This window comes from Syngnathus acus, chromosome 21 (genome assembly GCF_901709675.1).
Source record: "Syngnathus acus chromosome 21, fSynAcu1.2, whole genome shotgun sequence".
NCBI lineage: Eukaryota > Metazoa > Chordata > Actinopteri > Syngnathiformes > Syngnathidae > Syngnathus > Syngnathus acus.
In genome coordinates, this window is record NC_051105.1 from 1,507,517 (window position 1) to 1,519,821 (window position 12,305).

General features: G+C 46.8%; 2 protein-coding genes across 2 annotated transcripts; both read left to right on the forward strand.

Moving 5' to 3' along the window:
- Positions 1-22: 22 nt before the first annotated feature.
- Positions 23-2,760, forward strand: LOC119115331 (creatine kinase, testis isozyme-like). The gene is made up of 8 exons (XM_037239755.1): positions 23-519; positions 1,086-1,273; positions 1,338-1,492; positions 1,566-1,698; positions 1,766-1,937; positions 2,015-2,138; positions 2,207-2,396; positions 2,459-2,760. The coding sequence occupies exons 2-8, from the start codon at positions 1,096-1,098 to the stop codon at positions 2,635-2,637; spliced, it is 1,131 nt and encodes a 376-aa protein (XP_037095650.1). The 5' UTR covers positions 23-519; positions 1,086-1,095; the 3' UTR covers positions 2,638-2,760.
- A 178-nt stretch (positions 2,761-2,938) lies between these two features.
- Positions 2,939-9,286, forward strand: ube2f (ubiquitin-conjugating enzyme E2F (putative)). Its single transcript, XM_037239763.1, has 10 exons — positions 2,939-3,168; positions 3,756-3,918; positions 3,995-4,024; positions 4,463-4,528; positions 5,753-5,820; positions 6,056-6,126; positions 6,234-6,291; positions 6,376-6,408; positions 6,515-6,577; positions 8,457-9,286. The coding sequence occupies exons 2-10, from the start codon at positions 3,804-3,806 to the stop codon at positions 8,505-8,507; spliced, it is 555 nt and encodes a 184-aa protein (XP_037095658.1). The 5' UTR covers positions 2,939-3,168; positions 3,756-3,803; the 3' UTR covers positions 8,508-9,286.
- The last annotated feature ends 3,019 nt before the right edge of the window (positions 9,287-12,305 follow it).

Genomic DNA, 12,305 nt, shown 5'->3' on the forward strand with positions numbered 1-12,305 from the left:
AAAATATAGCACAATATTATAAACTGCCGCAAGAGGGCGACATTGTATTGACCTTTCCTCATTTATTGTCAATAAATGAGGCATGCGGCGATTAGTCTGGGGTCGAAGAACCCCAGAAGAACCCTAACCTAATATTTACAAAATAGAAACGTATGGGGGCAGATTATTATTTGACAAAACCCCTTTAAACAAACCATGTCAAATGTGCGCTTGCATGCGCGACGAGCGTGACGTCACGCAGGAGAGTCATTCAATGAAATGAATAAATAAACCCGAACGTCACGCAAGTACGTTTGGAGAAAAGCACCGCACAAAACTCGTTGCGTTGCGCTCGTCACCTTTGAGAGCCTTTGTCACGTCACGAACACAACACGCGCCCCTGTGATGCAAAGCGCGTCCGACGGCGTCGAGCTGGCCCGAATAATATAAAACCAGACTTTTTTTGGTCCAGAAAAACAATTGTTGCGTGCGAGAGCATCTTCACAATTTCATCGATCTTCTGAAGTGTTGCTGAATCAGGTAAGTGAGAAGAACGACCCATTTCAGCTTTTCACATGGATGGACAGGAAAAAGTCATTGTTGAAATTGAGCATGCAGGTGCATCGCTAATGCTTTACATTTAAAATTTTAAACTAATCAAATAAATATGAATAAATGAAATAAATATAAAAATGTGTATGTTCAATGTGATTATTCAGGAAATATTTTATTCAAATGAATACTCATTCAAAAAGTGAAAAAAGAATACGTATTTCTAAAGTTGCTGAAGACATGTTCAGCTTTAAAATTTCCAAAAGTACATTCTTGACTAAAGCTAAATCAGTCACGTCAAATGCAATGTTTATGAAGTTGATCATATTTTAATTTTGATACAACCAACTGATAAAGATAGTTCTTCAAGAATGTTCTATTTTGTGGAGGAAAGCTTATGACATCATACAAACATACATGCTTTGTGACTTCATCACTTTGGTTCCAAAAGGCCTTGATGCATTTTATGGTTGACCACGGTTGCCATTGGGCCTTCAAGCCCAACCTAACGATTGGCCTCCATTGGATCTTTGACGCTCCTGTTTGGCGTTTAGCTCTGAAGGAATGGCCAACCGCAAGAAGAGAGGGCTGACGGCCGCCGACGAGTTCCCAGATCTCAGTCAGCACAAGAACCACATGGCCAAGTTCCTGACTCAGGACATGTACACCGCGTTGAAGGAGAGGTCCACTCGCAGCGGCTTCACCATCGACGGCGTCATTCAGACCGGGGTGGACAATCCCGGTAAAAACTTTGGGATTCCCAAGCGCGGTGCCACTCTTTTTGATGACTCATTTGGTTCTTGCAGGTCACCCCTACATCATGACCGTGGGCTGCGTGGCCGGCGACGAAGAGTCCTACGACGTCTACAAAGACCTCTTTGACATGGTGATTGAGGACCGACATGGCGGCTATAAGCCCACAGACACGCACAAGACTGACCTCGACCCGGGCAACCTGCAGGTTGGTGGATTTTTTGACTGGCAGTTGAAAATGAAAGAATCATTCGGTACCTTATTTTGCCCCCCTCGTCTAGGGGGGGGACGACCTGGACCCCGACTACGTTCTCAGCTCCCGTGTCCGAACAGGCCGCAGCATCCGAGGCTTCTGCCTGCCGCCGCACTGCTCCAGAGGAGAGAGGCGTGCTTTGGAGAAGCTCTCCATCGAAGGTCAAGGGAAACGCACACTTGTCGTGGCCCAATTTGTCACAATTTTGATTGTTTTCTTCGTCTTCAGCTCTGGGTTCTCTGACTGGAGACTTTACCGGCCAGTACTACGCCTTGAAGAACATGTCGGAGGCGGAGCAGCAGCAGCTGATCGATGACCATTTCCTGTTTGACAAGCCCGTGTCCCCTCTGCTGCTGGCCTCCAGGATGGCCCGCGACTGGCCCGACGGCAGAGGCATCTGGTGAGGAACCGCCGGCGAAAGGTCTCATCCCACAAGTTTCTGTACTTGAAGTCAAGTTCCTCGCTCGTGTTCCAAAGGCACAACGAGGGCAAGACCTTCCTGGTGTGGGTGAACGAGGAGGACCATCTGCGCGTCATCTCCATGCAGACAGGAGGCAACATCAAGGAAGTGTTCACCCGCTTCTGCACCGGACTGGCTGAGGTGTGTCGACCGGAGGTTTTTGTGGCCGGTGCTTAGCGACTCAACTTTCTGCTCCCTGCCTGTGATAGATCGAGGCTAGGTTCAAAGAGAAAGGCCGCGTCTTCATGTGGAACGAGCACTTGGGCTACATCCTGACCTGCCCCTCCAACCTGGGCACCGGCCTGCGTGCCGGCGTACACGTCAAGCTGCCAAACTTGGGCAAGCACGCCGAATTCGAGGAGATCCTCAAAAGGCTGCGTCTCCAGAAACGCGGAACCGGTACCTGCAAATTTGATCTTTGGTCCACTTCTGCCGAGTACTCAATGCGGTTTGTCAACCAGGTGGCGTGGACACCGACGCCGTGGACGGGGTCTTTGACATCTCCAACTCGGACAGACTGGGATTCTCCGAGGTGGAGCTGGTGCAGATGGTGGTGGATGGTGTCAAGCTGTTGGTGGAAATGGAGAAGATCTTGGAGAAGGGGGAGCCCATTGACGATATGATACCCAACCAGAAGTAGAAAACCATTTCAATTTTTTCTGACTACTATCATGAATGCAGTTTCTGCTATTGTGTAAGGCTGGGATGGACTTGAAATAAAATGCTCAAAACGTTAACACGTCTCTTGTGTGATTACAACTCGTTTGAACGACTTAGCCCAGTCAAGCAAGGCAAACATGGAAGAAATGCAGCTTTGGTCAATTTGTTTAATAAATTGACCAAAGCTGTATTTTTTTTCCTGATTATAAGAAAAATAGGGATCTGAAATGAAACGATTTGTGGCGGAACTTCTATTCTGCTGCCTTTTCTACCCGGAAGGACATTCTGTACGGACATGATCGCACTTCCGCTCCCCATGATACCGGAGAGAAGTTCTGACAGCTGAGGTTCCACTCGGGTCATTCCCGGCCCCGGTCCCTTCCCCAAAATCACCCTTTATCATTTGCATCCGCGATTGCCTCAATTAATCGCCGAGTGGCGTTTGGGCGAGTGAGTGAGCGGGGGGCGTCCGATGATGCTGTAGCAGGGGCTGCTAGCTTCGATTTTACAGGTAAACAACGTCCGGATAACGCAAGCTAACACTGCCGGTCAGCTGGATAGTTTTGAAAACAACTTCAAAACAATCATTTGAACAAGTCAAAGTAGGCGGTTTTGTATTCGCATCTTTTGCTTTCAGTGGGGAGACATTATTAAGTGTGACACGATCATGAGCTGGGGAAATTCTCTTTGCTAGTTGTGGTTACTACATAGCTATTAGTTATGTAGTGACAACTGTCAGGCACATTACATTCTTTTCCTCAATGAAATTTCCCAATAACATGAACCCGTTCCAAAACCTGGTACGTGTCAGTAGAAAGACTTCAGACCTAGAAAATTGATCATCAGAAGTGATCTATAATGGATTTGGGAAATGTACAGGGAAGTGGATTAAAGTGAATGGATTAATCCATTGTAACGATGCACATCCAGTTTAATTAACTTGTTAAAATCTCCAATGCACTCATCATATCCAGCGGCGATTATGCAATATTAGGTTCAACGCTGCCCTGAGGGCAACCACAGGTGACCTGGGCTCAGAGACCCTGATTCAAAGGATTCAAACCGATGATGTTGTGTGTGTCATTCACACTGTGACAGGCGTTTGAGCAGGGGGCGGGGCGGAGCACAGCAGCGCCTGCAGTAGCCATGCTGACGCTGACCAGCAAGCTGAGGAGGAACGATGGCGGGCAGACGAGCCAGGCCGGCGGAGTCTCGGACGCCACCCTCAGGGTCTCCATCAGGGACCGTCTCCTTACCAAAGGTTTGCATTTTCTCCTCCAGGCAAGTTCACAAAGCTCACTTTGGCTGTGCTAACTGTGACTGTCGACTCTCCACAGAAGTTGCCGAACTTGAAGCCAATCTTCCTAGTAAGTTCGGATGTTATTTTTACCATTTCAATACTGTCTTCAGAATTACTGCAGTAGTCAGTCTTGGTTATGTTCTGTCAATGTGCCTTTGGGGGGCCCAATTTATCATCGGGGCTGGTGGGATGCGAATTTCGAAACTCCTCGTTCTCTTAAAATAAACTGTCAGTGAGGGGAAAAATGGCTGGTGACATTTTGTGCTATTTGGAGATTGGTGTTGTAGTGGCGACTTAAATCTTTCATGGCTCATAGCGTCCGTCTCTCAACCAACTAGGCAGAGTTATATCGTGAAGGTCCTTGAACAGCAGGGGGTAGTATGGAGCTGCTTTCAAACTCAGCCATGTTTGCATAGGGACACTCAGCCACGGCACTTGTGTTTGGAAAAACGATTTTGGTGTCTAAATGCACACCCGTATGCATTCACTTGTTTCCCTCTTCCAGGTACATGCAAAGCCAATTTCCCAGATGAGGACAAGTTGCACCATTTTCAGCTGGCCGTGTCTCCGGGTAAGCAGAGAACCCCGTCGACTCATGGGTGCGATCAATTGACATTTGGCCCTACCTGGCTGCCGTATATCCCCCACCCTCCCCTTGTAAATTGCGTTTTGAGCATTGTAAGATTTTCCACAAAGTGGTGCGCACACACACGTGCCCTATCTGTGAGTCATCAGTCTCCCTGTCGCCCCAATCGTTCTGGTCCCTCCAGCTAAGTTTCACAAAGGCCTCGGTAAGCAAAAATCCATGGCGAAAATCAAAGATCGGCAATTGTAGCAAAGGTCCGCTGTCATTTTTCTTAAGTGAATCCGATAGTTCCCAGAGGAAGACTTGCTCATTTATTCAAAGCTACGGCATCATATTATTTTTTAGATTTATGATCCAAAGCCCCCACCACTGTAGCAATCAAAGTGAAAATGCTTGTGTTTTCTAACATTAATTGCTAATATGTCAGGCCCAAAAAAGTCTCGGAGGAAAATTGCACTCGCAACATAACGAATGAGGACACCTTGGAAAAACGACCTTTTGTGAATTCCTCAATTAATTGTTCGTTGAGCGTCGCACTCGGTGGTGCTCGGCAGCCGTGACAAAAGAATGCAGGAGTCAGCAAAAGAAAACATTTGTGTAATGTCATCCTCACTTGAGGCTGCCTTGCTCGTGTGAGTGGTTCTTTTTTTTTTTTTTTTCCGTTGTTTTTAATTAACTTGGATGCGGGTTTCACGCACGCACAACTGAACCCGTTTCGCTCATTGTCTCACTTATTTCAAACAGAAGGATGACTGAACATATTTTCAGCGGCACAATGAACACAAATACAAAATTCCTCATATGTTCAAAAACAACTCTGTGTGCATTTTCTTTTTTTTTTTAAACCTAATAAGATTTTCAAGCGTTTGCCTCGCGTGCATATCATCAAAGTGAAATGAAAGTAATTCCAAGAAGTCAGCCAAACACAGCGCCTGCCGCCTGGACCTGTCGGGAGTTTGTGCTTCATTGTTGTTTCATACATACAAAGAGACATAAAAGATCAAAGCTCCTCCAGGCAAGTCTCATCGTTTGCGCTGACTGGCTCTGTCGGCCGTGCCGCTTAAAACTCAGAAGCCCGCTTGAGTCCTAAAACTTGGATTTTCATTCGAAAGAATTGAACCGCAAGCTTAACATATTACATATATAACATGCATATTTTCCTCCCATGCTGTCAATTTCCGCTCAATTCATTTGTGCCTCTGCTTGCAGATGAAGGCTACTACCAAAGTGGCAGGTTTCAGTTTGAAATAAATGTGCCCGAAGCCTACAACATGGTGGTGAGTCAAATCCACTCACTCATCTTGCCCGAAGCGTGTGCGTGCGTGCGTGCGTGCTAAATAAATCGATTTGATTGCCACATCGGCAGCAATATGAGCAAGCCACAAAGTGAAAAGGAGAACAAAAAATGACATCTCATGTACGCTGGATGAAAAAATTCCCACATGAAGCAAAATGTGAAAGCAGACCGAGGCAACAGTTGAGATTTAATGAGCGCTCTGTTTGCTCTCACAGCCTCCAAAGGTGAGATGTCTGACCAGAATATGGCATCCAAACATCACTGAGAACGGAGAGATCTGCCTAAGGTAGGAAATGTAACTTTGAAGACATTGCTCAAAGCACAGCACATAAACGGCGGCATCTTGTCTGTCTGTCTGTCTGTCTGTCTGTCTGTCTGTCTGTCTGTCTTCAGCCTTCTGCGTGAGCATTCGATTGACGGCACAGGGTGGGCCCCCACCAGAACCTTAAAGGTAAACAAACTCATAATGCAGAAGCCAAAACTTGGAGGGATTATTTTTGAACGCAATCTTTTTTTTTCTTCCCCCCCCCCCTAGGACGTGGTTTGGGGATTGAATTCCTTGTTCACTGTAAGTTTTTTTTGCTGTATGCCATCTGAGAAATATTAGCCACTTGAAAAGCTTCTAGTGTTTCACTACTATTGGAGGCTCTTTTTTTCTCTCTCGTCCACCTCAGGACTTGTTGAATTTTGATGACCCGTTAAACATCGACGCAGCGGAACATCATTTGAGAGACAAGGTGGGTTTGTGGTGCCGACAAAACACGTTCTCCATTCACGAGCCGCTTTGTTTCCTTTTCGAGCTTAACATTGACTGACGGCGTGATCTTCAGAAATAAATGACAACGCCCGGCCCGGGGTGGCGCTTCTCGAGCGAGCGAGCGTCTCGGCCGGCCGGCGTTGCGGTGAGACGTAGGCACAGCTGGTGTTTTGCAAAGGCTCTTGGCCCCGCAACGGGTGCGAGCAAGGCAGGCACAGCAACAATCTGCAAGTCAAAGCAGCACTCAACGGCACCTCGGGAAATTCAATAGCGGAATCCGATGCGTGACTTTTTCCCTTTTTAGCCGGATGGATGTTTGCAGGAAGTGCACTTTGCTATTCATGAACTCGCCTTTTTTTTCTTTGGAACTTTTCTGCAGGTACTTGGCTGAAAAACTCGCATTTGCACTCTCGTTCACATGCCGCAGATGGATAACGAGACGGGAAAGCGGCGATTGGTGTCGGGGAACTATGTTCATTCGAAGCTCAAAGAGGAGCAAATCGTGTTGTCGATTGTTCTCGAAGGCAGGACGGGACCTTGCGGAGGCTTGCTGACTCGCGGGACTGCGCAGCTCATGCATAGCAAATTCTTAGTCGCCTATCGACTCTCGAGTGGCTCGGCCTCGTCGGTCGATAGTCCGTCACTGCATTGACTTTCTTGATGCCCCGAAGCAAAACACTTTGCGTGGCTCTGCCGCTGGTCACCAGAACCTACGCACTCGGGATTTGCGCGCAGGAGTCGGCAAGAAAAAAAAAGGAAAAGCGAGCACAATGTGAAAACATGATTGTTTTTCGCAGCCTTTGTTTACACCCTGCCTTGTCGTTTTCACGCACTGAGTACTCTGATTTGTTTCTCAAGGCGTTTGAGTCGTCACCGCCGGGCTTTGCTGTGCTGTGCTGTGCTTGATTTTCAACTTTTTCTTGCCGTTTTTGGAGAAACACTTCCTGCCCAAAGGCGGCGAAAACTCCCCGCACAGATAATTAAGATAAGCGAGTGACTGGGGTACTGCCCAAAAGTTTTTAGTAGACTGCAGTGTTTCTTCAAGCTAATGAATGGCCAAATGAAGCTGGAAAGTTTTTTTTTTCTTCTCCCATCCCCAAGTGGCTAACTAATGATCTTTTTTTAATTGACTTATCTTGGATCCTTTTTCAGCATGGTGAAAGGCAAACGGGAAGTTTCATTTTGAAAATGAGCTCAGCTCCTTGCCGGTGGGAGAGGAGAAAACACCCGCTTCGAGCGAGCTTGACTCCTCTCCATCGTGTCCAAGAGCCAAAAGCAATTGGATTTTCACGAGAGGTCCTCTGGCTGGGGAACTCACACAATTAAGTTGTCACTGGCAGCTTTCCAGCACATTGTGCGAGCGGGTCCGTCCTTTCTCGTCCGCAATCCACCAGTTACCGTGTCCCACTTATGGTCGTTTCTACAGATGACTTTGTGGAGCTGTCAATCAACGCTGAGCATTATTAGAATGCGATGCGGTTGCTTTGACTTTAGACTTTGCGCTTGAGGTGAATGTTTGCATTTCACAGCAGCTTTGTGGGAGAGCGTAGGGACATGATGCAATCCTGATAAATGGCTTACAAGTTAATTAAGCTCGCTGCTAACAATGAGGTCGCTCGATGAAGTCATGCGCTAACAACTCGGTTGAAAAGTAACACGTTTTGCTGTCAAAGTCTTCTGAAGTAAGAGATGACAGAGGAGTGCCTCAAATTATCCTCATGATTGGATTACAGGGAAATAATAAAAAATGTTAGGGTTAAAAAATATACGGAAAAAGGGCAAGGAAGGAATGATGAACAGTTTGTGTGTTGAGCTCCCCCTGCTGGTTAACGACATATTGTGTATTCGTCTGCTTTCAGGAGGATTTTCGCAGCAAAGTTCAAGATTACATTAAGCACTACGCCAGATGATAGCCGAGGCATCGGGCCGCAGCGAATCTGCTCGCGCTGCTCGCTCCACCTTTGCCTCAGCTTTTCTCAACACTGAATGGGCAGCGTCAGCGGCTGACCGGCCAGTCGTCTCCAACGTCTCGCCGCGTTCACCTTCATCGCAATAAACCTCCACGCAAACCATCACGGGAAACGCATCATTTGAGCAAGGACACAAAGCTTTATGCTTTCATTATTCTTCGGGAGGTGACGGCGACGCGCCGGCCCAACGCCGCTGCTAGCTTGACGCCAAGACAGCCAACATCTTTTTGTGTTTGGTTTTGCTTCCGAGTAATGAATCAAGAGGTTTATCATTTATGTGCGTGCTCAGTTCCAGTGCCTGCAGTGTTTGTGTTGGCAGAAAGAAAAAGAAAAAAAAATGCATGTGAGTTGACATGATGTCACGGAAAGACATTTACACGTTTGCGGACACCTTCCGTGCTACACGCTAGCAAGCCAGACAGCGTTTGAATGATCAGCAACGTAGCGTCCTCAGCTCTTGTCCTGCACACACACACACAAACACATTTCGATCTGCTTTTTTTTTTTTTCTCGTCGTTGACGTCTATGTGCAAAATGGGAGACTTTTCACATCTTGTCATTGCTATTTTCACATTTCCCCCCATGAGTCTCACAAACTGCGAAAATGTATCACTGAGGAGAAGATAAAACACAAGAATACTGAAGTCAGTGTTAAAAATGAGTTGGGCAGTCGTGCTCCAAGGGCAACAATAAATGACCTGCAAGTGTTTTCTTCCAAATCTTCACTGTCATTATGACGACACGTTCTAATACAAATTGGGGTTATGCTTGGAATCTTCCAAGCCATCGAGAGACTACCGTGACTTTTGCTGATCCATCCCCCCACCCACCCAGCAAATGAACGGCACCTACACAATACCAATGCACAGATAGTCCTAAAAGATGCACTTGCTTGTTTGATTTCACACTTAATTATAGTGGCTGGTATTCCAGAGCCCCATTAGGCTGTATAGAAGCTATTAAAAAGTCACATTTTCATCATGTTAAGATGGAACATGAATTAGTAAGGCATATAGTACATTCCAAGAGAAATAATACAGAATGAGCTGTGTCATTATTGTGGTCTGGTTTTGAGCCCTTCTGCTAATGTGGTCAGTCACATATGTGAGCGTCAGGCCGGCTGTTAGGGAATTCGCCGGTGTCAGAGATCCAATCATAGCCAACATTTGGCCCGTGACAGTGAAGGCTGGCAGCCAGAGCACAGAACGAGACTAACGAGAGCGCCATCCTTTTTTTTTTTTTTTTGCACTCCCCCTTCTGCCTTAGCCTTATAAAAAGAAATAAAATAAATACGCCCTTCAGCCAAAATCCATTCTCCACTTGGGAAGCCACTTTTCAAACTTTGCTTGTTTTTGCCTGTGAGGAATTAATGAGGGGTCGAGCCGAAAGCTCCAAAAGGACTTGTGAGGACAGCAAACCCGCCAAAGCCATCAAGGACCTGATTAATGGGCTGCAACGAGGCCTCATTTGTTACCCAAACGCTTGCATGCAGCCAATAGTGAGTGCTTCAAACCCACAAGAGGAGCTCAGACAACACACGCGTTCAGAAGAGGACACCTCCATTCGTATAGCGTCAACAGAGAACGGCCAGATTAATGGCTTGTTGAATGGCACCAATGGTTTTTGGATCCAGCCTTGTTGCCATAGTAACCTCTCCAAACTGTACTGTACCGGTGTTCCTTTTTCTCACGAGTCTCATGGAGGCATCTGGCTGGAGTTTCTAATGAGGGTCAGCGGATGGACGGTCGCTTGTGAAATTCCTGCTGATGCGGATCTCGCAGCAGCAAGGCCGACCTTATTAGTCATGTCAGGCATCCCCGAGGCCAGACAGTCAGATATGAATCACATGTCAGACTCGTCTTTACGAACACGCACACTTTGTGCTCGTGTTGTCTTGTGATTTTTTTTGCTTCTTCTTCTTTTTCGGTGTTTGTTGTAGTGACCTGGTGGGCGTCGTGCGCTTGCCGCGCGTTCCCTCGCCTGGCGCCTTGCTCCGTCTCATTGCCAGGCCTCATTTGTCTGCGCGCAAACTTGCTTTCATCCGACACGGTGACGCATTGTTGTTTCCAGCCTGCATCCAATTGCGCCAAACAAGGCCGATGATTTACGCGGTGCTGGCTGACAATGACCTCGCCGTGTGTTTTGTAACATATAGGTTGCTGTATTACAAGTGGCAGGCAGCTTCTTGAACTGCAACAAAACTCAAGCAGTGAAGCCTCACTAATGCAAAAATAGCCAAATAATGGACTCCCCCAACATATAATTAGCTAGATTACATTCTCAAACTCACTGTACATTAAAAGGCTAATAGTTAACTGTGACCATGAGCCAGGTTTTTACATGATTTCAAAAAGTCATTATGCGAAGTCTAACCTTAACCGTGGCAATTTGAGCATTGCAGCACAAGAAAGGAAAATGATGTTTATCAGCGTGTGCGTGCATGCAATTAAAGCTTGCTGTTTGGGCACACGTACAGTATGTCCGCTTTAGTAAGTGGCTCTCCATTTGCTTTGTTGTGCTTGAAAGGCTGGCTGCCCACGCCGGCGCTGCGGCCGTGGGCGGCTTCTGCCTCTCGTTTCGTTGTGTTAGCTTGGCAGCCAGCAAGTCACAAAAGACACGGACGGCGTCAGACGTCAGGCCTACTGCAATGCAAACAGAAACAAAGACATCCTTCATTGCATTGCGTTTGGCTAAATTAGCACAACTCAAGCCATTGTCAACCGACATGCAAGCGGCAAGGAACAAAAGTGGTGTTTTCAGACCAACACGTTGCTTGGCAAGGTGAGTGACGATGCAATTAGCGATTAGAACAGCGCCTCCTGTTGCACAACAGGAGTACGTCATCTTGGTGATGAAGTGCTGCCTCCACCAGGGAAAATGCGAGCCCGCATTCATTCCAACTCCATCTACTCTGACTCCACTTCTTCAGATGTTTGCCTCTTTGTTTTTTCAGTTGCACGGGAAAAGACACAATTATATGACTCGACGCCTTGCGGGTAGACGATGACCCCCCCCCCCCCCCCCATGAATGACACGAGGCCCCCGGATTGGTTGCGTAATCTGGCCTGGAGACGCATTTGTTGTTTCAGGTTCCAAACTTTGAATTGGTGAATCCAAAGTCAAAATGTGACAACTTGCTGAGTCAGCGCTGGCTCAGCCACTGTGGATTTGAAAAAGTATCTTCAGTTAATGTTACATTTTTGCTTGAATCTAAATCCAAAACCAGCCTTCATCAATCCATTTCTGATGTATCTGCAGCAATGGCAACAACCATAATCTCGGAAATGATTGACACCCATGCATTTTGAAAAAAAATGGCCTTATTTTAGTTTTGTCATCGTGTTCAGACCTCATCTAGCAGAAGTTACACTGGGGAAATTGCAAACAAGACGGAAATCCGCGAGGGATGCCTGGGAATGGGAGAACGCACACACACACACGGAAACTAACATGCATCCACACACACATTTCAAACATCTGTGAATGACATTATGACGTCCAATGGGATTTAGGGCAAGGAAAACCATGTCTGCTGTCACGTCTTGCTCCTTGCACTATTTCATAGATATTGCCAACTATATACATATTTGATGAATTTGTCTTTAGAGACCACCACCGCAATGAATTTAAATGAAAACAAAGAAGTCAACATGATGGAAGTCGTGATAGCCACCTTCTATATTAGGTACTCACGAAGGCTGCCGATACCACCCGTGGATTGTTGCTTCGATGGATGCA